This window comes from Ochlerotatus camptorhynchus, unplaced genomic scaffold (genome assembly GCF_037179485.1).
Source record: "Ochlerotatus camptorhynchus isolate MF236.1 unplaced genomic scaffold, CSIRO-AGI_Acam_v1.1 ptg000153l, whole genome shotgun sequence".
Lineage (NCBI taxonomy): Eukaryota > Metazoa > Arthropoda > Insecta > Diptera > Culicidae > Ochlerotatus > Ochlerotatus camptorhynchus.
The window spans coordinates 685,679-711,898 of record NW_027040643.1 but is presented as its reverse complement, the minus strand read 5'-3'; the positions used below and the strand labels follow the sequence as shown (position 1 = coordinate 711,898).

At 41.1% G+C, this 26,220-nt stretch overlaps 1 protein-coding gene across 1 annotated transcript; it reads left to right on the top strand.

The window, feature by feature from the left end:
- Nucleotides 1–10,467: 10,467 nt before the first annotated feature.
- Nucleotides 10,468–11,105, top strand: LOC135701287 (uncharacterized). Its single transcript, XM_065222028.1, has 2 exons — nucleotides 10,468–10,813; nucleotides 10,897–11,105. The coding sequence occupies exons 1-2, from the start codon at nucleotides 10,468–10,470 to the stop codon at nucleotides 11,103–11,105; spliced, it is 555 nt and encodes a 184-aa protein (XP_065078100.1).
- Nucleotides 11,106–26,220: the final 15,115 nt, after the last annotated feature.

The window sequence follows — 26,220 nt, the reverse complement described above, 5'->3', positions numbered from 1 at the left end:
TCCACGCTAATAGTCAGTTTGTTTCCCTGGCACCAATCGGCAAACAAAGCCAGCGAGTTTTGCAGAAGCCAACAATCTTCTTGTGTGCGCACCACAATGTACAGCTTTAAATCATCTGCATAGACCAGTTTGAATCCTTCGCCCAGATCTAAAGCAGCATCGTTGAAGAACAGAATAAACAGCAACGGTCCGAGATTACTACCTTGTGGAACTCCAGACTTGTTTGAAAACGGCGAAGATACACAACCCTCAAACTTCACTCGAAGTACACGCTCTGTAAGGTAGGATTCCAACCAAAAAACAAATTGCATAGAAACTCCACGACGAGATAACTTGTGTAGCAGTATGTTATGATCAATTTAATCGAACGCCGCCTTCAGGTCGGTATAAATTACATCGACTCGCGCTTTTTCCTCCATACTTGTTATGCACTTCGAAGTAAAATTCAACAAATTGGAGGTAGCCGATCGTCCGGGCATGAATCCGTGTTGATCAGTGTGATCCCCGATAGTTAACAACATTGTAACGATCACCACGTTAGAAAATGTGTGTCATAAACGATTGCTTCCAAATGCGAGGGAATTTTGCTTGCGAGTGATTGAAGATATCACACAACGGTTGTGCTAAAGCGGCAATACAACGGCATATTATAACTGCAGGCAAACCATCAGGACCAGAGATCGTCACCTGGAATGCTTGCTCTGTAAGAGCAAAAAAGATTGAGCTTGCCGACTTCCTCCGCAAGCACAGCATCGACGTGGGCCTTCTAACCGAGACCCATCTAAAGTCCGGCGACAGCTTCTGGTTGCCTGACCACAACATTATTCGGCTTGATCGCACCAGCTCCAGGGGGTGGTGTTGCGGTCGTTGTCAAGAAAGGAATAAAATACCACACTCTGTCTTATATCCGTACCTCTATCATCGAGGCCCTTGGTGTGGAGGTGGAGTCGTCGACTCGATACGTCCAGTTCATCACCGTCTACTGCCCTCGACAGTGTGCCGCCAGCAGTGGACTAGCGGCTAAATTCAAGAAGGACCTGTCCACCATCACCCGTACCGGCTCCCGTTTCGTAGTTGGAGGAGATCTGAATGCTCGCCATGAGGCCTGGCGGAACTACCAGCAGAACCAGAACGGTCGTCTGCTGTTCGACCACTCACAGCATGGGCTGTACTCCGTTTGGTTTTCGGATGAACCAACATTTATCTCAACGGCGGGCAACCCATCGACGCTAGACCTGTTCCCGACAAATATCAGCTTGTCCAAGTCGGTAGCCTTGAACGAACTCAGCTCCGACCACCAACCGGTGGTGGCTGAACTGAGCTGCAACGTGGCTCCTGCTTCAAGTCTGCGCAAGGACTACCATCGCGTAAACTGGGCCCAGTTTGGACGCGTGGTAGACAGGCACATCATCGACAACCCGTCGCTTGACACCGTGGAGGACATCGGCCGAGCGTTGGAAGGACTCCAACAAACCATAACCGTGGCTGACGAGGCGTGCGTCCGACGAGTTCCTGTGAGGGGTAAGTTTATTGCCATCGATTCATATACCCAACTTTTGATTCGCCTGAGAAATGTTCGTAGACGCCAGTTTCAGAGGACTGGAGATGTGGGCAAAAAACGTGAAATGGCCGATCTGAACAGGCAGATTGCTTCCAGAATGGACTCACTCCGAAATGAAAGTTTCGGGCGTGTTGTCCATAATCTTGACGACCGTTCCAGACCATTCTGGAAGGTAGCCAAGGTCCTGAAAACTCATCCCAAACGGATGTCGAAAATGATGACGATCGGCTTTAAATCACCCCACAGGAGAAAGCAAATGTGATCGGCAAGCATGTCGCTTCATCGCATTTGCTTGGCTCGACTATCCAAAGTCCGCTCGATGATCAGGTTGCGCAATGCGTTCAAAACCTAGATACCTCCCCTTGTGTAGTGCCTCCGGCGGATATGATTACAGTACAACAGATTTGCTCAGCGCTGAAATGCACCAAGAACATGAAGGCTCCCGGGTTTGACGGTATATTCAACTTGATCTTGAAGAGACTCAGCATGAAAGTGCAGTCTCTTCTAACCGCTATCTTCAACAGATGCTTGGAACTGCACTACTTTCCAAGCATTTGGAAAGTAGCAAAAATCATACAAATGCGCATACCCGGTAAGGATCCAACATTGCCTTCAAGCTACAGACCAATCAGCCTCCTTTCAGCGCTGTGCAAATTGTTCGAGAAACTCATTCGCTAAAACAGGCCTGATAGGACTAGGAACTGTAATTAATAATAATTGAAATTTAAAAAGAACCAAAGTTGAAAAGACGCATCTGTGTCACTTGATAAGTAATACATGTAAACCACACAAATACAAGAAATAAAGATCATTTAAAGTCAAAAGTCAGGACCAGGGACAAAAGAACTTTTCAGTTTATTTGCAGCCAATGAGACAATTTCTGGATATACAGCAAATAGTCCAAACTCAACAAAATCAGCGAGAACATCACTGGTGGCTTCACCGATTTCCAAGTTTGAGGCGGGATTTGTCGCGAATACGGATGCAAAATGCTTGGCGAACAACTGGCATGACTCTGTAGCTGACGCTGCAGTCGTTCCGTTCAGGTAGACATTCGTTGGGATCACTGCACTTTTCCGTTTGGAGTTAACAAAGCGCCAAAAACCACGTGAATTTATTCTCAGACCCATTTGCACACGCAATACGTAAGATTTGAAAAGAGTGGCATTCACAAACCGGTACGTATGCTGGCTTGTTGAAAACTTCGTTTGTTCCCAGGCGTTCGTTGACGACGTAGTTTCCGTTGACAAGCATTAGGAGTGCGTTTTAAATCCCGTAAACGGAGAGTTCTCCAGGCAGGCGAAACTGACGGTCGAATTCGTGGAACATTTCATCGACATCTATGATAATAGATATCGCATTCCAGTCAACGTTAAGCAAAAAATCCGAAAGGGCCGCAAAATCAATCATTCGAAAGTTTAAAGGTCGCTTCTCATGTCTTTCAATAGGTTCGTCACACACCACAAGCGCTGGTAGAGAGATCTCAAGCGGGGGGTGATGACAGTCAACGGGTAGCAACGGAGCTGAGCAGCTATTCACATTAACCTCACAATCAGGCAAACAAAAAACCAGATCGAGGATGTGATCGAGCGGATTGCGCACAAGATTCCTTTGGCCAAGGCACAAATAATCCATACCATCCAAAAGAGTGCTACTGGTGTCGAGACCAATTTTAAATGACACGAAGGTCATGTTCGAAACATCTTTTCCTTTCGGCACGATTCGAATGACGTTCATTGATTCGTTTGGATTTGAAAATTCATCGCCTTTGTGCCTTTGTTCGCAGTTGGTCGAATGGTTTGATCATAATTGGTTATAATTTTATGTCAATAAAATGGCTTTAATTTCAAACTATTACAATGTTGCTGAATCTTAAACATAATTTAGAACAAAATCGGGAGAAATTACATACATTTTGGAATATCCCATGTGGGTTGCAGTCACCAAAAGTTTAGCACCGCTAAGTTACACCAATCTTTCAAATAGGGCAATCATTCAAATTTGGTCAAACGTTTTCTTCATTTGAATAAAAGTTTATGCAGTTAAAATTCAGCTAAACGGCCTATTTGCTTCATTGAACTAATTGCATGATTCTCAAATGAAATGATATGAAGGCAAACTATTTCTATGGACAAGTTATTGATTTCAGAAACAATATTGTTGTACAAAACCTTAATTTAATAGTTTAGAGTGCGATCTACAAAAATCCAACAAATTCTCAAGGGCATTCTGGATTTGTTCAAGCAAAAATTAATGGCAATCCACCCACCCACTCCAGTCCCTCTAGCCAATCGGTATAACAACTCTAATGATACTTAACTCCGATGGTCGGTCAAATCCTCACCATGTGAATGCAGATGATTCGAAATTTATGAAAATAACGCCCTGTGATGTCATAACAGTTTAATGAACCAGTTCCAGTGCTTCTTTCCATGAGAAGGGGGATGCATCACTACCGAAAAGCCTGTTCCCAGAGACAGAGAGAAGGAAGGCGCCCCAAGACAGGAAAAAAAAAAGCGTTTACTCTCGTTAGAACTTTATGGCTTTTTAAAAGGGAACAGTCAAAGGGAAATTTATGGCTATCAGGTATTTAGAGATAAAAACAAATATTTATTTATTGACTTTAACGCTTATCCAGAAGGGTACGGGGCCCGGGGACTGCATCGGGGAAACTGATCGAGTTTGAACACGCAGCTCAGTCAGGCTCCGATCACCTGCTTTGGGCGATTACATGGCCGCAAGCTTTCCTACCCTCGCATCACAGCGTCAGTTGTGGAACCAGATTAAGTCCGCTAAGAAGTGTTCTCAAGCCGCGGTCACTAGCTGCATCGAGCAGTGCGGGTGCGTGTGCTTGTCTCTTGTCTTCTGGTGGGCTCCTCCTGGAGAGCGTGGCGGCTTTTGTTTTCTGTTTGGGATCGACTTATCTTAATCCGGTGCTGAAGAGCAACGCATTTCGTGCACCCACTGATCATTTCTTTCCCGGTCGACACTCGATTGGGATGTGCATCTGGTACGGAAAAGTGGGAACCAAAAAAAAAAATGGAAGAGTGGAAGTCGAGCGCGGAAAAACCGAAAGGTGAACTATCAAGTGATAATAATTAATAAAATCAATAATAAATGCATCGGCAGGATTACGTGATGTTCGATGGGAGGTAGTTGCTCGATGGATTCGTGAAATTTATGTTTATTGGTTTGTGTTTTTTTTTTCAAATGAAATGTTTGACAATCATAGGATAAAGAGGGGATAAAATGTATTTTCAAAGAAGTTAAGGAACTTTGTTTATCATCATAGACAGAATTCTCAAAAACAAATAAAATCCCCATATGAAATTGAATAAACAATTGAGAATTATTTAGATTATTTTTTAAATACTGTTCATTCGTATGCAAAAGTCTGAATATTTCTAGTTAATTCATTAGTCAAATTTCTGGAAATTTGTGGAATAGGTACTTCAGAATACTTTGTTAATTTAATTTTAATTTTTGTCAATTTTGCAGGATTCTGCTAGTCTTAAATGATTTTTTTTTTTATTGTTGAAGATGCTAATTTCAAATAACAGACTGGAGTGGTAATTTTACGATAGATGAGGAGTTGATAGTTCCGTTGGAGTATGACAGTGTAAACTTTGTACCTATATATAGAGTAGAAACCCGAGCAAATTCGAATATCAAAATAGTATCAAAATTATATCTTATTTTGCTTTTAAACTTTCTTCTTCTTATTCGCATTTCAAGCTTATTGCATATCGCATATTAGCTTATTGCGTGCTCTCAACTTAGTGTTCTAGATGCACTTCCACAGTTGTTAATTGAGAGCTTTCGATGCCTGTACCATTTTTGCATTTATATGATTGTGTGGCAAGGCAAGTCCAATCATACTTCTATGCTCAGGGAAGTCGAGAAATTTTACAACCCGAAAAATTCCTAAACCGAACCGGGAATCGAACCCAGCCACCTCCTCCAGCATGGTCTTGCTTTGTAGCTGCGCCTTTACCGACTGAGCTAAGGGAGGCCCCAAATCATGTTGATAAAATAGTTGGATATGCTATTTTGACGTAGGGCTACTTCTTTCGGGAAGATGAGGGTACACTTTATGAAAACCGAAAAATGAAATTATGAAAGATTTTGAACGTTAATAACTTAGCTGCCCCTGGAACAATTACAAAAATTTTATCACCAATCGACCAGAAACATTTCTACGCATCAATAAAAATATAATTCAAACTGAAACTGGACGATGGTATGATTGACAGCCGGAGTCTAGGAGGGAATAAACACTATCATTTTCTTTATCCTACCGATTCGATTGTTGTGGTGTGAATTCTACTCCAACAGTTTCAGGGCGATTGACGCGCCCTTCTTAACAAACCATCCAGTAGGAAGCTTAATAAGTATTGCGAATTGTGTTATTCGATTTGTTGGAGCGTATCGTTGGAAGGAGATTCTTAAATTCCCGTGAATTTCGCGTAAGTGTCTCTGCTTACGGGTCCGCCCTTCCGTTTTTGGCCCTTCATACAGCGATATTGTGAATTCAGATCGGTAGCTCAAATTGATCTTGCTATTAAGTGGAGCTGCATACAAGACAAGTCTTGAAGGGATGGTGGCTACCTTATATACATATGTACATACATACATCAATAAAAATGCTTCTGACTGTTGATTTTTAAATTGAAACTATTGAAAAAGTGGTAAATTTCAAGCATTGTCCAAAAGCTTCGAAATAACTAACAAATCCACCAATTACGTACATGCATATGCTGCTTCCCCAGAATGGTTCCTAGATGAAACAAGTCAAAGTGACATTCAACTCCGATCTTCGGGCGTGTACGAATAGGGAGGATGCAATTGCGGAACATTTTGCTGCCAATTCAGAACCATACGTCCCCAATGACCACACAAAATGCTCTCCTTTTTTCCTTGGATTTGTTTTCCGTCGATCTTGTTTTCCGTGCTGAGCACCAATGCTACCCACACCTGGACCCTATCTAAAGGGTGTCCACGATGAAATTGCCACACACAAAATTGATTCGCAAAATTCGAGTTTTCATCCGATTGCCATCAAATTTTCAGGGATTGAGAAATAACTATTAAACTTCATTTTACCATTTTACTCGTATTTTATTTACAGTCCATACGCAAATGCCCGCACCTTGGCCTTAACCCCGGTCATAAAATTCTGCACAACCTGTGAATCAACCGTTTTTTGCATGTAAACCCATACTTTCTTCAGTTCCTCGACTGTCTTCACTACCTTAGGTCGTTTAAGAAGGTGCTGCTTCATAATCGCCCAGTACTTCTCGATGGGGCGGAGCTCCGGAGTGTTGGGAGGGTTGAACATTTTTGGCACGAAATTGACCTTATTGTCCGCATACCACTTCAGCACGTCCTTGGAGTAGTGGCATGAGGCCAAATCCGGCCAGAAGATTGTTGGGACGTTGTGGGCCTTCAGGAGAGGAAGCAGCCGCTTCTGGAGGCACTCTTTTATGTACACCTGTCCGTTCATCGTGTCCTGGGTCACGAAAGGTGCACTCCGCTTCCCGCACGTGCAGATGGCTTGCCAAACCAGGAATTTTTTCGCAAATTTGGACATCTTCTGAGTGCGGACATGCTCCGGAACGCTGAACTTATCCTTGGCCGTGAAAAACAGGTTGCCGGGGATCTGTTTGAAGTCGGCCTTCACATATGTTTCGTCGTCCATGATGCAGCATTCAACTTTCGTCAGCATGTTGAGGTACAACTTCCTGGCACGGGTTTTGGCGGACTTGTTCTGCTTCTCGTCGCGATTAGGGGCCTTTTGTACCTTGAACGTTCGAAGCCCAGCCTTAGTTTTGGCCTTCTGGACAAAACTTCGGCTTAGGTGCAGCTTCTTAGCCACATCCCTAACGGAGGCGTTCGGATTTCGGTTGAAGGCCCCAACTACGCGGTTGTGATTTTTGGTGTTGTACGGAATACTTTTTCCTTCACTTCTGGGCTTCCGATCGGTGGTCAACCGTTCCTCGAACCGCTTAATCACTCGCGACACCGTGGAATTCGCGATTCCCAACGTTTTAGCGATGGAACGATGCGAGAGATCCTTGTTCTCGTGATGAATGCGCAAGATTTTATCACGCACGAGCTGTTCTTTCGACTCCATTTCCGCGAGTTTTGATCACAGGACTTTAAAACTTGCAGGATGTAAATAATGCACTATGAACTAAATCCACCCAAATTTTCATTAAATTCTACCCAACGGTTAAAAAGTTAGAGCAATTTCATAGTGTGGCAATTTCATCGTGGACACCCTTTATCGACCCATCAACTCATGAACCGGGGACTAACGTCTTTACTTCCCTTCCGAAGGAAGCCGTGATCAGAGATGTTATGCCTCAGATCATCCCGGCGGCGCCGACTGGGATTGAAACCAGGTAATTACGCTTACCTGGCTGAAATGAACTTGGTGGCCCTGTTACGTTGGTGATAAGTTTTAACCTCTGAAACCGTACAGAGTGTGTCTTTGTCACTTCAGAACGGCTGGAGGAGATAATGTTAATGCTAGAGTTATTCAAGATTGCTTTCTTGTCATTGGCCACTTCTTGCTGGACCTTATTAATGAATCATTGCAAACTGGACATGGCCACAGATTTGGAAGGAAACCTTAGTGATCTCTACTCAAAAAGTTTCTGGAATTAAAGCCGAAGAGTTTCGTCCCATGTTGCACACATTAGAGAAAATTTTAGAACTTGTTGTTAAAGGCCAGCTGTTTGAGTATATAAATAGTAATAGTTTGTTGATACCAGAACAATCGGGATATCGGGAAGGTCATTCTTGTGAAATCGTGTTGAATTTGGTATTAGCGAAGTGGAAAAATAACTTGGAGTGTAAAGATACGATTGTTGCTGTTTTTTTTTTTTTATCTAAATCGCGCTTTTGAATCAATTTCTAGGCCCTTATTGTTAAGATCAATTAAGCGCTTTGGGGTTACGAGTACTGCATACACATGGTTTGAAAGCTGTTTGTCTGTCAGAACTCAACGGATCAAGGGCGTAGCCAGGTTTCGAGCTAGGGAGGGTTTTTTGGCCGAATGCCATTTCACCGAAAGCCTGCCCCCCTCTAGCTACGCCTATGCAACGGACTGTTTTTAATGATTCTGTGTCCATTCCCGTGGGGAATAACGTTGGAGTGCCCCGGGGAAGTGCATTAGGGCCCCTGTGATTTATTATGTGTATTAACACTCCGAATACGGTGCCTCCAAAAAACGTATAACGGCAAGTTTGCAATGGCATAACTTAGCCATTTCTTAATGAATTTCAAAAATTGTGGTACCTTTAGAATTCCTAGAGTTTGTAGATGATCTTGATTGTAAAAATATTGACAATAGAGTCGTCTACTTTTTAAAAAAGCGAAAAGAGTTTGTTACACGTTTTTTTTTTAAAGATGTGTTTGTAGGGTTTCGCAAGTGGCGCAAGATCTGTAATTTAGATTAATCGGCACAAATGTTCACAATTATATGGATTCTAGAGACATCGGAACGGTCCTCGAAAAATCCGGAACATCCGTAAAAGTGGTCAATCCATGAACCTGATCCTAGAGCTCTGCGGTTTTTTGAAAACATGAGAAACTGTGATATAAAAAAATATTTGGGGTCGTAACATAAACATGTACCTGGATGGCCATGGGACCGTCCTCCGGAAGATCCGGAACATCCGTAAAAGTTGACAATCCATGAAACTGATCCTAGAGCTCCGCGTTTTTTTTTAACATTATGATCTGTTATATAAGAATTAATTTGGGTCATGGACCCAGATGTCCATGGAACCGTCCTCCGGAAGATCCGGAATATCCGTAAAAGTGGTCAATCCATGAAACTGATCCTAGAGCTCCACAGTTTTAGAAAAACACTAAGAACTGAGATGATAGAATGAATTTGGGGTCGTGACATAAACATGGACCTTGATGGCCATGAGACCGTCCTCCGGAAGTTCCGGAACATTCGTGAAAGTGGAAAATTCACGAAACTGATCCTAGAGCTCCGTGGTTTTCTTGAAAACGTTAGGAACTGTGATATTAGAATGAATTTGGGATTGTGACATAAACATGGACCCAGATGGCCATCGGACCGTCCTCCGGAACAGGGATGCCATTCTCCCCAGTGTAAGCAGCGTGATGAGTTGAAAAGACACCTCGCACTACGACAAAAGCAAACTCACCCGAGAGATCTTTATTTTGTTTTCACTATATACCGCTTCTCCCACTTCGCAAAAAAACACAGTTTCTGACGTTCGCACCTCCACCAGTCCATCACACCAGAGAATATGAGTGATCACTTGGGAGCACCGTAGAGAGTTCGTTTGCTTCACCGGGGAGAATCACCCCGGTGATGACTTAAGTTGATGACTTAAGAAGGTTACTTTTTCCATTAACGTTTAGTATGTAGTCATTTTTTTTAAATTTTTGTAAAATCATAATGTACACATTTTGGAAATGCGAATAGTGGAAGTGCATCAGCGAAATTTGCTTCTGTTTAGTCGACAGACAGATATGAGACAGATATCGATTAGGATCATAGCGGGAGTTCCCCATGGCTCCATCCTTGGTCCAACGCTCTGGAACGAGATGTACAATGGCGTGCTAACGCTGAAGCTGCCCAAAGGAGTTGAGATCGTTGGATTTGCGGACTACGTCGTCTTGACGGTAACAGGCGAGACGCTGGAAGAGGTGGAAGTGTTGGCGACCGAGGCGATCGACATGATTGGTAACTGGATGCAAAGAGCGAAGCTGCAGATAGCCCACCACAAAACGGAAGTGCTATTGACCAGTAGCTGTAAAACGGTACAGCGGGCAGATATCACCGTGGGGGGCACGACTAAACTTCAACAGCCACGTCGAATACGCCTGTGAGAAGGCTTCGAAGGCCATCAACGCGAATCATGCCGAACAACGCTGGTCCCTGCAGTAGCAAGAAGCGTTTTCTGGCCAGTGTGTTGTCGTCGATACTGAGGTATGGAGGTCCAGCCTGGGTTCCAGCGCTGGAAACGAAGCAGAACCAAAGGAAACTGAGCAGTACGTTCCGGTTTATTGCCATGCGAGTCGGGAGTGCGTACAGAACCATCTCGTCAGAAGCAGTATGCGTAATCGCCGGAATAATCCCTGTCAGCATCGCCCTAGCGGAGGACAGCGAGTGCTACAGATGGAGAGATGCAGGAAGAGTTAGAAAAGTTGTGAGAGCGGAATCGTTGGCTAAGTGGCAACATGAGTGGAACACGGCGGAGAACGGTAGATGGACACGTAGACTAATACAGATTTTTTCGACCTGGGTGAACAGAAAACACGGATACGTCAACTTCCACCTAATGCAGTTCCTGTCTGGCCACGGCTGCTTCAGGAAGTACCTGCATCGGTGTATGAAACGCTGGAGCATGTGGTCTTCGACTGTCAAATGTGCGAGGCATTGCGAAGGGAGATGCCCGTCCTTAACGTGGAGAATGTCGTCGATGGAAGGCACTTGGAATGCCACAGCAGCTGCAGCGAAAATGGAGAGAGGAGCAGTGATCTTGCAACACCATAACACCCGATGAATATTGACGAGATGCCGCTTCAAGTTGAATACCATGTCCACTTTGAATGTTTTTCCATTCGCCTTGCAAAGCAGAAAATTCACAACCACCTTTTACGTGGACCGTAGCGTACCGTCGTCAAACCGCACTTTTTTCTTCGTGAATAATTTCGCACTTTGTCCCTTGTATACGTTTTTCAGTTTTTTTTATTGATGTTTTCACTCACTCACGTAAGCTCTGCCAGAATCTTTGGAGAAACAGTAACGCCTTAGCGCTGCCATCTTTCTCACGGAAGTGAGTGTATAAACAGACAAACAGAAAACAGTCAACTCTCTCACTCTCTCGTGCTGTGTCTAACAATCTCTCCAGTGGTGCCAGGATAAATCTCCGAGGAGACAAGCAGAGATTCACCCAAGAGAATGATATCTCTCGCACCCGGGTGATTCTCCCCAGAGAATTTTCAACCCTGCTCCGGAAGATCCGAAAAATTCGTAAGTGGTCAATGTATGGAACTGATCCTAGAGCAAATTAAAACTATTGAAAAAGTGGAAAATTTCAAGTATTGTCCAAACGCTTCAAAATAACTAACAACTCCACCAATTATGTACATGCATGTGCTGCTTCCCGAACACAGTCATCAGAGAATGGTTCCTAGATGAAACAAGTCGAAGTGACATTCGCCTCTGATCTTCGGGTGTGTACGAATAGGGAGGATGCAATTGCGGAACATTTTGCTGCCAATTCAGAACCACACGCCCCCATCAACCACACAAAATGCTCTCCGTTTTTTCCTTGGATTTGTTTTCCGTGCTGAGCACCAATGCTACCCACACCTGAACCCTACCTATCAACTCATGAACCGGGGACAAACGGCTTTACTTCCCTTCCGAATGAAGGCGTGATCAGAGATGTTATGCCTCAGAACATCCCAGTGGCGCCGACTGGGATTGAACCCAGGTAATTACGCTTACCTGAGTGAGACGTAATTACGCTTACCACTACACCACCGGTGCCGCTGCTCTCCAGAGTTGTAATCCTGTAGCCAAACTTGGAAGCAGGGGATACTCTATATAAATTCTATTCTAACTCTTTTCTGAAATTACTTCTAACTTTTCAGGGCCACCGTGATAAGTTTTAACCTCCGAAACCATACAGAGTGCGTCCCTGCCGCTTCAGAGCGTAGACGACATCCATGGCCGTGACGGTTTTGCGCTTGGCGCGTTCAGTACAGGTGACGGCATCACGGATCATAATTTCTAGGAATCGGAGGCGAACCAGCCTAAGGCTAAATTAATTAATTAATTTCTAGGAACACCTTCAGCACACCTCGTAGATCAGATCGGAGATACGCTTGACACCACCACGTCGAGCCAGACGACGGATGGCAGGCCCTGGATGTTATTACGCAGAATTTCCCAATATCGACAAAGCTGCATCATCATGACTGTATGTAGCCAATGGGAAGCGAGAAAATATGGTACCGGCAGAGCTGTGTGTCTATATAACAGGTTGCTAACTACGCTTTTGGCTTAGTTTCGATTCACCCGTTCAACGACAAATGACTGGTCGTTGCAAGGGAGACAAAGCTCTTGGAAAAGAAGGCGCCAAGCGTCATCGGAAGGTTCTGCGTATTAACATCCAGGGTATTACCAAGCCTGCCATCCGTCGTCTGGCTCGACGTGGTGGTGCCAAGCGTACTGAGGTGTACTTAAGGTGTTCCTAGAAAAATCCGTGATGCCGTCACCTACACTGAACACGCCAAGCGCAAAACCGTCACGGCCATGGATGTCGTCTATACTCTGAAGCGACAGGGACGCACTCTGTACGGTTTCGGGGGTTAAAACTTATAACCAACATAACAAAACGGCCCTTTTTAGGGCCCCAAGTTCATTTCAGAAAAGAGTTAGAATAGAATTAATATAGAGTAACCCATGATTCACCCATTCAATTTGTCATTAAATACATCAAAATGATACAAAAATCAAATAATTTGTTAGGGAAATAAATTATGTTCTATTTGTAGTCTTATCGGTGTGTTAAATTTATTCCGTTTCACTTTCATAAACTGAGAAACCCTCATCGTTGCATTCTCCTGCTGCGCGACATCTTCGAAATCGTCCGAACCGTTAAATAATACAGAGTACAGACTAGAAAATCGAACAAAAATTTCGTAGTCCTACGTCAACAATGCGGTCGTGTCTTGTACACCACCCTCAAACTTTTTTTTTCTGAAACACTTGGAACTGTCATATATAAATTAGTTTGCGGTCGTGACATAAACATGTACCTAGAAGGCCATGGGACCGTCCTCCACAAGATCTAGAACATCTTTAAAAATGGTTAATCCTCGAAACTGATCGTAGAGTTCTATGGTTTTTTCGAAAGCATGTGGAACTGCGATATAAGAAAGAATTTGGGGTCATGACATAAACATGAACCCAAATGGCCATGGGGCCATCCTCTAGTAAGTCTAAAACATCCGTAAAAGAGGTCAATCAATGAAACTTATCCTAGAGCTCCGCAGTTTTTTTTTTCCAAAAAAACATTAGGAACTGTGATATAAGACAGATTTTGTGGTCGTGACATAAAAATGGACCTGGATGGCCATAGGACCGTTCTCCGGGAGATACGGAAAATCCGTAAAAGTGGACAATCCATAAAACTGATCCTAGAGCTCCGCTTTTTTAACATTAGGATCTGCGTTATAAGAATGAATTTGGATCATGGACCCAGATAGCCATCGGACCGTCCAGCAGAAGATCCGGAACATCCATAAAAGTGGTAAATCCATGATCTTGATCCTAGATGCCTAGACATATCAAACGTTCAGAAACACTTACAGAATTTAAAAGACACTGCATTTCACACGTTAAAACTGTCTTTTGTACAGTTATCCAGTGATTTTTTTATGAATTGACAAATTATGCATCTTGGCGAAGTTATCTCTAACGGATTATTTTGTATGGATAGAAGTCATAATGACATTTTAATAATTATTGTATCATTGCAAAAACTATTTTGTTCGCCACGATAGTGATGATGGATCTTTAATATTTGATGTAATAGTAGAAGGTTAAATAAAAAAAGGAGAAGGGTCTGTGCCTAGGTGCACGAACGGAAGCTTGACGTAGGACCGCTAGTGGACGGAATAAATGTGAAGAGCATTTAGTTCTTTTAATTGATCAATTATCTATTATCCCAACTCTTTCCGTTTTTGAACTGTAGGCGTATCAAATTTGTAGTATTTTTTTTTCAAAGAGAAAATTGATTGAGAGAATCAATCAAAATCACTTGCACCCCTGCTTCCAAGTTTGGTTATAAGATTAAAAATCTGGAGAGCATTTTATGTGGTCGTTGGGGGCTTGTGGTTCTGAATATGGACAAACAAGCACAGCTAAATTCTATTACAACACTTTACGGATGTAAGCTTGATGGCCCTGAAAAGGGTCGTTTTATTGAAGAGGACATCCATGGCCACTTAGGCTTGGCGTGTTTAGTGTAGGTGACAGCATCACGGACCTCAGTTTCCAGGACCACCTTTAGCACACCTCGTAGATCAGACCGGAGATACGTTTGACACCGCCACGGCGAGCCAGACGACCGATGACGGTTATCTCAAAGAAATTTACAATGACGCTTGGCGCCTCCTTTACCAGACCTTTTCCTCCTTTGCCACGACCAGTCAATTGTTGCTTGTTAGGTGTGAAGGTGTGGACTAGCCATCACCTTCCTACTGCTGCTATTGCTGTTCGAAGCGAAAATGAGCTAATGCCATACAGCAGCGCTCTTTTATATCTTTTCAGGTTAAAGAGGAATGATTCTGGTGGTATAAAAGCTACAAAGACTCCTCCCATAGTAGTTTGCTATCAAGTAGCTACACTGGTTCTTTTCGTTTTGCGTACACGGCGAATGAGAACGACCCAAATTTGATTTTAGTTCACTCATAATCGCCAAAAGTGCAGAAACTCAGCGATGAGTAAATTTGTCTCATGGTTTCCTGTGGAAAACCTAAAAAGTCTGCCAGAAAATGAGGAAATTGACGAAAATTTTATTCAGTCTCGGAGTGAATTCAATCTTTACATTTCTCAAATTCGGGAATTTTTCCCTGGAAAATCCTGGAAAAACCTGGGAAAACATGAGGCAAATTTACTCATCGCTGAGTTTCTGCACTTTATTTCTTATTTCTGAGATAACTAAACTCAAATTTGGGTCGATCTCGTTCGCCGTGATATCACCTTGAAAGATATCGGCGCCGGTGGTTAGCGTGATTACCTCTCACCCTAGCAGGCCTGGGTCCAATCTCAGTCGGCGCCACCGGCATGTTCTAAGGCATAACATCTCTGATCACGCCTTTCTTCGTTAAATAAAGCCGTTGGTCCCCGGTTGAGTTGATGGGTCGATTGGTTGGGTCCAGGTGTGGGAGCTGCCTCCCTGGCGTCGGTAGCATTGGAGCTCAGTACAGAAAACAAATCTCACGTCACTTTTCAATAGGTCCTATCTACATTGATCGATTCTTTTCATCGACACTCTCTTTCGTAAATAACACGGCTTCACAAATGTTTCCTGCCGTCTTCGTCGAATTAGATGCTAGATTGTTGCTTCTTCCATCGAAAATATACGGCCGTGGCGATTCAAAGTTGATCAAGGTTGATCAAAATAATTTGTACCCCTGCTTCCAGTTTGATTACATGAGCATTTTGTGTGGTAGTTGGTTCTGAATATGGACAAACAGGCAGATGAATTCTATTCCTACTCTTTACTGTAATAAGCTTGGTGGCCCTGAAAAGAGCCGTTTTGTTGTCAAAGTTGCTGATGATTTAACTCCGAAACCAAACAGAGTGCGTCTCTGTCACTTCAAAACGTAGATGACATCCATGGCCGCTTACGCTTGGCGTGTTTAGTATAGGTGACAGCATCACGGATCTCATTTTTCAGGAACACCTTCAGCACACCTCGTAAATCAGACCGGAGATACACCAGACACCCCCTCGGCGAGCCAGACGACGGATGGTGGTTATCTCGAAGAATTTGCGTTTGGTTCTGAATATGGCGATGAGCGTGCAAAATTTTACGCAATTCCATCCTCCCTTTTTGCACGCGCCCGAGGATAAGAGGCGAATGCCACTTCCACTTGTTTCGTCTACTTACTACTCTCTGATGACTGTGCTGGGGAAGCAGCATATGCATGTAGGTAATTGGTGGATTTGTTAGTTAATTCGACGCTTTTGGACAATGCTGGACATTTACCAGTTTTTCAATAGTTTCTTGTTGAAAATCAACATTCGGAAGCAATGTTATCGATGCGTAGCCATATTTCTGATCGATTGGTGATAAAATTATTGAAATTGGACCAGGGGCAGCTGAGTTATTAACGTTCAAAATCTTTCTTAATTTGTTACATGTTCCATTTTCGGTTTTCACAAAGTGTACCCCCATATAGAAATCAAAGACGTAGTCCTACGTCAAAAGTAGTCTTCAAAGGTTTGAGCCTCGCGCGCGTATAAAGGATATAGAGGACTGAATTTAACATCTTATAAAAAAAAATGTAATTTTGAAGCTTATTTGGGACACAGCTTGAGTAAGTAGTAAGTTTTCTGGCAAATGAAGGGGGTTCGTGAGCATTCCTGACATTGTTGAAAATTATGATAGCATCAGATTGCGGGGTTGCTAGTGTAATAGCTTTGTTGATTGTTCATGAGCTCTTGATCGCTTGCAATTCTCATTAATATTTTAGGTGGACAAAATGGCGAACTAAGAGGTGGACGCCTGAGCTTTTCCACATTTATATCGCTGTGAAGCAACTGTAAACTCTAGAGGCAATTTATATCTGCAGGGTGGACAAAGACTTTTCATTTTAAAATTCCCGGTTTTTTTTCCCGATTTTCCCGGTTCAAAACTTTAAAATTTCCCAGTTGTTGATATTCAAAACGTGGCTAACTTTAAATTTTCAGTGGTTATTTGTGGGAAAAATGAAACCCAAATTACAGAAAGTGTTTTCTAAAGCTATAGGAAAAATTCAACTCTATGAGTCACGTAATGTATTCAAAACAATTTATTGATCTTTCGAGATACTTTGATAAATCGAATTCTACCACTTTTTATGATCGATACATCTTATGATTTCAAAGCCCTAGAGTTTATTGAGTGACAGAGATTAAGGTAACTGAGCCAAATGCTATCTGGATGAATAGGTTATATAATAGGTGAATTGTGAAGAATAAGAGATTTAATTAAAAAAATGTTTCTGAAAAATGAACTTGGTACAAATGAGAATTAGAGCAAATTGATAGTGGTATCGGATAAAGAAGATGTCTATTCACTGAAAGATTATTTACTAAAAAGATAGATTCCCAAGATTCTGGGGCTTTGAAATTTGTGTGGGTCTGAAAATAGAACTTTTCTTCAAAATTTGGGATTAATGACAATCTTCGTGATGCAAGATTTGGAGAAAAAAAGTTGGAAGGGTTGTATCAGTTGTATACTAGATACGACCGCAGGGTTGGCGTTGGATAACGTCTGTTATGTGTTGTACTTAATTGTGTATATTATATTTTAGGAATATTCCTTGATAACTCTTTTGCGAAACTCTTTCTTGATAATGTTGTGGCCATGAATAGGGCCATTTTTCCAACGCGCTCGGCGTAGTTGCCCTTGCGGAGCAGACGGTGAATACGACCGACTGAGAACTGCAGCAGCTGGGCATTCCATGACGGCGGCCCAGTATACCGGAGCACTGGCACCAACGCACTCGGCGTAGTTGCCCTTTCGCTCCCAGGCTTTGCTGCCGTTGCTCTGCTTCCGCTGCTCTGGTACTGCTGCTCTGCTGCTCTGCTGCTGGGTCGACGATCGGATAGACAATGATGGAACGGGCGACCTTGTTGGACGCTTATATAGTAGAACAGAAAATATCAGAGGTGTCAGATACTCGCATCTGATGTCTCGGTTGGAGAAAGTATAAGAATATAAAAAAATCAATCGATTTTCACCATCTTTAGACAATGGTTTACTTTTAACCATTTTTCAATAGTTTACAGAATGAAATCAATAGTGTTGAAACATTCAGCAAATTGCTAGAAATATTTCCAATCGATTGATGCCATTATCTCGTAAATCTATCGAAAGACAGTTGAGTTATTATCGTTCAAAATCTTTTAATTTTTCGTAACGCATCCAAAATGACTGTTTTCAATTTTGTACCCCTGTATGTTGCCGAAAGACGTTATCCAACGTCAAAAAAGTTAAAATGTGAGAGTTTAAAATGTTTCCTTGATAACAGATTTGAAAAAAAAAATCATATTTATTAAAAAGTCGTGCAGTCATAATTGTCAAGGCTCTGAGACTTGGAAGTATTTTAAGAGTTTAAACAAATTACAGAACAATCGATAGAATCTTGCGGACAAACCCTGGAATTTTCAGTAAAATTTAACAGTATTCAAAGTGTTGATTTAAAAAAAAACTATTGTGGAGGATCCCACATAGTTTTCGAAGGAGAAGTTCAGAGCAGAATTCCAGAATTATTGTGTCATGAAGTCCTTAGAAATTGTTAGAAGAATTTGTAGGGATTTCTGTGGAGAAGATTGCAAGTTCTAAATTAAATTATTAGGCAATTTTTGTAGAATTCCAAGAGAATTATGATGAGAATTCAACAAGAAACAGAGTTCTAAGAGTGTTTTGGCAATAATTTCAACCCTAGTGTGAATGATTCATCAAAGAGCTCCAACAAAGTTTATTGCAAAAAAATTGCTAATAATTATAAAAAAAATCTTTAAAATACTCCAAGGGGTTTCTAAATAATTCCAAATTTGTAAAGATTTATGCTAGAGTATGCTAGAGTTAAAAGAAAATTTTGAAAAGGATTTCAATGAACTCAAAGTCTCAAAATAGGTTGAAGGGAATTATAAGACGGATTCCAAACAATTTCTTAAAAGCGGTTTCAAGGAAATTCAAAAAAGAATTCAATGGTAATTATTACGCAAAGTGTTTTCTGGTTAATTTTAAAAGAATTCTAATTTTCTAATTCATTCTGAAATTCATATCATGAGAATTTTTAATAAAATTAAAACCCGTGAAAAGAATACCTCAGTTTCAGTTTTTACAAATATTTGTTTCTTAAGTCCAGCATCTTCATTTTTTTGTTTTAAGGCCCATGCACTTTACATCTGAAATTGAATCGCAAAATTCAATTTGAAATATTGCTGAGTGATTAAATTCTAAAAACAATAAGGCGGGAATCTGAAGAAAATTCTGCAACAAATAGAGAAAGACATTCATTTGGTAAAAAAATCACTCTGTTCTGAAATTCTTTTCCCGGTTTTCCCGGTTACTTTTCATATTCCCGGATATTCCCGGTTTTCCCGGTTCGCTGGCCACCCTGTATCTGTAACTGTAAAGGCCCACACACATTAGATCCGGATCGGACGCGTTGCGGCAAAGTGACAGCTAAATCTATTGTCTAACTGTCAAATTTACGTCAACGCAACGCAAACGGATCAAATGTGCGTGGCCCTTAATCAGTTTGTAACCCGGTTAAAATGCCACATTTAATTATCTTAAAAATAAATCGTCCAGCTCAAACCTTTCTAGGGGTAAGAGGTGAGCCCATCATCATCATGTATTGCAAGGTAAATATCGAAGTTGAATTGTGGCTTCATCCTTATCAATCAGCCTCATATATGAGTACAACCGTGGCCCAGTTAGATCGAACGAAGAAAACGGCAGCAACAGTCCAGCATCAAATCCCAAATCAGACCCATTATAAAAAGGCATGTGTATGCTCTGCCCTCTGGCAGCTTTGTTTATATATTTGTCGGTTCCATTTTGGAGTCGGTAAAATAGAAGTCGATAAAGTAGAATATTGCACAATATTGAACTATGATGTGCAAAGCTATTGGTATCACCACGTGAGGCACATAGACTCCAAGTGTGTCACAATTCGAACCAATAGTGTGGAGGCATGGTTCACAGCATAAGATTCAGACATGAAATGGATGTGTTTCACAATAAGTGCACAATTAAGTGTGAGACACAAGATGATGACGTGTTGAATTTTTTGAGTGTATATGAGACTTTTACTGTTGAAAAGGGGGTTTGTTAGTTTCTGTAACCATAAGAAAGTTTTTCTCGAACAAAATTGATCTCATTACAATAAATTTTATTGTTTTTTATTGTGAAAAATTTTGATAACATATAATTTATTGTAAACCTGTTGTGGAGACCATTTGATCATTTTACCAATACAATACAATTACAATAGTGTTAAATGTCAACAATAGAATCTATTGTAATTTATTTATATATTATTGAAATGTTATGGTTATTCCTATACGGGTTTCCCTGCATTCTCTGTCGGTCAAACAAAACGAGATGACAACTAATTAGTGTAAATTTATTTCAAACGCAACCCGGAACATATCACACGAAAATGGAATCGAAACACATTATAAAGCATTACATATAATCACCATATTACAGCAGGCGTGAAAACCTTCAACAAGATTGTTTATCACATTCTATCACGCTAATAACGACACGATTATTTTCAAAACACTTCCCATGTTTTGTTGGTTATCTTCCACCCAGGAAAGCTCAGGGAAACTCTTCATTCACCAAGTAGGATGATTCGATCTCCGTCGTTGTTGTCGTCGGGTTCTTATCGCGGAAACCGATCGCTGCAAGATAAGCTAGCCATTTCGCGAGCAATCATTTGCTGCGTGAGGGATGAAAGTTCGCATGGAAGAATCTGCGTGTTAGCTGCTGAATCAGACACGACCGGTTCTTCTGCAGCCGCAGGTTCAACGTCTGATAACGAGTCAAGCGTTAACAGATACAGTTATCTGTACCCAGCCGAGTCCCAATCGACAGTCGTAGGCTTTTTGGAGGTGTGAGCTTCAGACATAATTTCCGATCCCTGGCAAACACGTGACCACGCGATTATGGACGGTTCAGTGCGCAAGATAACCTACATGATGTGGACTTTTGGCAAGGTGTATGTAGACCACCGGTAGTGGTGCATTTCGAGTGGGAAGATATGAATTTTGTGGGAAGTCACAGTGATAAGGAAGAGGAATTTCAAATATGGGTCGTGATATCTTGTTTACAGAAATTAATTTTGAATATCAGTGCAGGATTAGTTGTGTGTGCAGTGTGACACCTGTTACGTTAGAAAACGAAGCCGCATTCTCACACACGCAGTGAATAATCGACATCGGAGCGAACAAGACCCGTTAGCGAGCATTCCGAAACCCGGATCACAGAGACACCGAAACACTTGACTGCACTATCTAAACAAGATTTTTTTCCCGACTCCCTAAGTGACAAATTCCTGCGTAAACCACTCCTCATACCACGCAGTCAATCTCCCACGTTAACGAATCTAATCCGCCTAATTAAAACGGTTGACAGCTAGGGATCAATCTTCTGCTTCTGGTAGCGCATCCTTACCCCCGAGCCGCACGACGAGGGCACCCATGCGACCAGCTGTGTCAATCCCGTCAATGAAGCTCCACGGTGCCGCGGTCGATAAAGGAAAGGCTCGAAACAGAGCTGAAGGAAACCAAAGGGAAAAGGAAAAATCTCGTTTTCGGTGAATCGGTTGAGTAATCGTTTCAATTTTTCACTTGTCAAAACTATCCATGGCTCGGATTGTGGTTTCTTGGCCTACAATAATATTCTTCAATGAACCTCCCCGGAGGAGAATGGTAGGTAGCATTGGTGATTGAGGAGACGAAGGGAGGAAACAGGACTTGTTTTCGCATTGATTGCCACCACCAGCAGCAGCAGCAGCAGCACTGCATGAGTGAGATGTTGATGGTGTCAGACAGCCGAAGTAGACACATCCAACCATCATCCAATCAAGCGTGTGAAGGGAAAGAGAACCAGTTGATGGTGATGATGTAGTTGTCAGGTTGTTACAGAATTGAAACGGATGTCGATGCAAAAGGAAGACATCAATGGGAATGGTGGTTCTGAGAACCCGCACTTCGGAAGGGTTGTGGTGAGGTGACGGAGAATTCCAAAGGGAATCGGTTGCTTGGAAATTTTCTAAAGGCGGTCTTAGTCCCAGCCATTTCTTAAATGTTTATGTAAATTGTAGTTCAAGCGTCACTGAATTATGACATAACATTCATCCATAAAATACATATTAAGCCTTTGTCTGTACTTAGAGGTCAATTTGACCCTAGGCTGCTTTGACAGGCTAGAACTTTTCTTTTATTTTTATATTAGTTTGCCTAGTTCTTTCGTAGCTTTCGTGCTTGGAATACACCCAAGTAACACAGAAAACATGTTTTCGAATAAGAGTAAAAAACTCATGTTGTATAAAGGTTATATAGAAGTAACAAAGGCCGAAGCAAACTATCACCACCAACAGATATAGGAAAATTTCCCCTACAAAATCGTGGTGTTAGTTTGTGTGGGTGAGTTACGAGTTACGAGAAATCGATAAGCCATTGTTTACAAGCAGTTGCGTCGAATTGAAAAGTTTCGCTTGAATGGTGTCAAAACAGCAATTCACATATAGCCGACAATTTATTAAAAGTATTATTAGGAATCAAATTTATTCATAAAATATTGAACTATATGCTATCATGCCTTTTGGTAATATAGTAGAAAGCGGGATTTGTTTAATTGTTTTCACGCTCTACAATGTACCGTTCTTAATAATGTAACATTGTATCGCACTAAACATTTCCAAGGGAAGGTGAAAAATTAAATATCTTGATTGATCCACCTACGATAAGTTCTGAAACTTGTTTACCTAAGAAGAGGAGACAACTGGCTTCTTTTTGTCTGTGGCGTGTTTTTCTTCTCTCGTGGAAACGACCGTGCAAAAACTATTTCACTAGGGGCGACGCAGTCGACTGTCAAAATACAAGAAAATAGATTCCCTGTTGCAATAATTCTTGCGATTTTATACGGTCGCCCGACCAATAAGGCGCTGGTTCGCGTTTGACAAAAAATTGGTTCATAAAAGTCCCCCTATTGTTTCCTCTTCCTCTTAGAAGGCTGCTGTTTCAGTTTCTGCTTTGGTCAAGGAAATAGTAGGGTTGGAAGTTTTCTCGACTTGTTCCAGTATTTGGGTGCCCCATTGTCAAAGAGCCTTAATCAATCTTTCGTATGATAGGGGAAATGGCTCTAATGTTGGCCAATGGATCTAAGATTTGGCCCATTGTTAAAAATCTGCTATTTATCAATTTTATCTAGATAAACGCGTCATTGGGACGGTACTAATGGGTATTTTTGGTCGCTATTGAAAATTTAGTCAATTAACCACTTCATTCGAGCACTTAAAATGACGTTTACTACCACTCGAACTTTGAAATAAAACATTATTTTGAGATTTTTTCTTCTGGAACCTCGAGAAAAGTTGCCAACATTTGTGCGTTTCATAAAAAAATAGAAATTAGTTGGTCCAGTTTTGTGAAATCGCTTGTAGAAAGTCACGCCAAAACTGCTTGACAAAGTGGTCAATTGCTGAATTTATGTATGGGCCCAAATTAGGGGCATTTAGACCGACAATACATCCATTTCCCCTACGTAACATAATTAATGAAACGATGAAGAGCTTTTGAGTGGGTTGCGTTTTTTTCTCCATTTAATTCTGTTATAACTGTTTATCTTTTGACAGATACGTGTGTTTCGTCCACTATTTGTAGTCTTTCTCAGTGCCTTGAGCGGTGTTCACGCACTCACACTCACAACGCCGAAAAATCATTCCAGCTTTAAAATCATAAAAACCACTCAAATGTCAATTGATATCATGCCTATGCATGTTGTGTTAGTTTTCCAACCCCTGATGCACAAACAATAGTGATAACAATGAATAACGCCAACATATAAAGCAATGAATTTTTGAACCTGAAATCTCATCGGTGATTTTTGCGACGTCGAATTTTGCAAGGCAAAACTCATAGGCGCATAAACTCATGCATGAGATTTGAGTTTTTGAGTTTTTCCGAACACTCTCCTTGAGTGCTTCCACCGCTCAGTTTACTGCTTGAAAACTTGGCGCTAAGAAAGTCTACAAGTAGTGGACGAAATACGCCTATCTGTCAAAAGAAAAGTAATTATATTGGAATTAAAAGGAATTAACTAAATTAGCTCTTCATAGTCTTTAAATGTATACTAAGAAATTCGATCCTATTCTATTGAAACCAAACTGCATCAGCTTCAAATTATCAAAGTATCTGTATCAATTCCTCAGTAAATCATGTGAATAGCTCAATAAAGAAACGGTAAAACATGTACACACTAAGATTTTTTTACAGGAGTCAGTATTTTTTTACTGGGTTTTTGAATTGCTGAAAAAGTCGGTAAAATTCAAATGACCGTTATCCGTAAGGAATCAATGAAATCGACCAATTTTATTTTCTATCATTAAATGGATTTAACAGAACTAAGTATGTACAAATTCAGAACAAATTTTCTCATTAATAAATTTTCCACAGATTTTTAAACTTTTACCGAACAGTTCCGCAATTCAAAAACTCAGTAAAACCGTACTGACTCGATTAGTGTGTATGTTTCTATGTCCATTCTGCCAATAATATACTGTCTTCGACAAGTTTGCAGACTTCAAAATTATCCGGAATCTGGATAGGTTAGGTATCCTAAGTACTCCGAACAGTTTATGTTTAGAATAGGGATGATTGATATCACATATGTACCCATCAATATGGCAATTTTTGGAATCGCGATAATGTCTAGAAGCCGGAAATTGATATCCGACTCCATTTTGAAATCCAAGATGGTGGCTTCCAGTTTCATAAAAGTGGGAAATACTGTCAAATGTCAGATTCCTGAAATCCCTCAAAATAATCTTGAAATACTGAAATAAACTTTAAAACGTCAAAAACCTAAAATTGGCCTCACAATGGCTTAACTAGTCTTACTTTCAAGCAGCGCTGTTATGGTAAACATACACAAAAGTCGTTGTTAAAATTTGCGCGAACCTAAGACAACAACCTCAGGAGCAACATGCCATAAAAATGCGATTGTGTACGTAGCGGCGAGATCAATCTTACGCGCACATATTCCAACTTTGCGTATGTATGAGTGGAAGCATGTTCACCAATATCCAGCTGTCAAAGTTGCAGTCCCGTCATGATCAGCAGCAGTTTTTTTTTCCAAAGTCCTGGAGCAAAAATAGAAATGGATCAATCAACATTTGTTAACCAACCGCTTAGTTAAGAAAAATTTCGGCAAGTACTGAAAACTTCAGGAAAATTCTGCAAATTTCAGGAAAAAACTCTAGGGAAGTCTGCGAAGTTCTGAAAATTCTACTGAATTCAGGGAAGTCTGGGAACTTAAAAAAATTCTGTCAACTTCAGTGAAGTTAACGTACTTTTGGAAAAAATACTAGGAAGTTCAGTAAATTCTGCTTATTCCAGGAAAATTCAGCGAACTTCAGGAATTCTCTGAAAATAATAGGGAAGTCTGTGAACCTATAAAAAACTGTAAACTTCTACAAACATGCGAAACATTCTGTGAACTCCAGAAAAAATCTACAATCTTCAGGAAAGTTCTGAGAACAACATGAAGGTTTCCGGGAACTTTTGAGAACTTTAAGAATCCGGGAACTTATGTGAACTTTAGGAGAATTCTGTGAACTTAACAATTTAGAAAATTTTATCTTTAGGGAAGTCGGGTGGTTGGTTGGTTGGTTGTCTTTATTAAGGAGACTATATTTAGGGAAGTCTATGAATTTCAAAAAACGTCTACGAGTTTCAGGGAAATCTGTCGGAAACATTCTTCAAAATTCAAGAGAGACAGAAAACTCCAGAGTTATTCTACCATCAATTTTTTTTAAGTTTTCTACACGGTGATTCAGAATAACTGTCACCGATTTCACAAATATGCAATTCTCAGTGGGTAAAATTGGTATATTTTCAAGTATTTATGTTTTGAACTGTTTACTAATATATTGATAAAAGGATTAGAAATTTCATTCATTTTCGATTTCAAGCAGCCATGGACGTGAAAATGGAGAATGTCATAAATCTGTATGGATTCGTGTGTTATCTTTTAGAAACTGAAATCCCTTCAAACGGATGGAACATTTATTTTTCGCATCATAATAGAGGTAAAATATCAGAGCTTAAACGCATCGCCAGAACTCCAAAAGTGCTG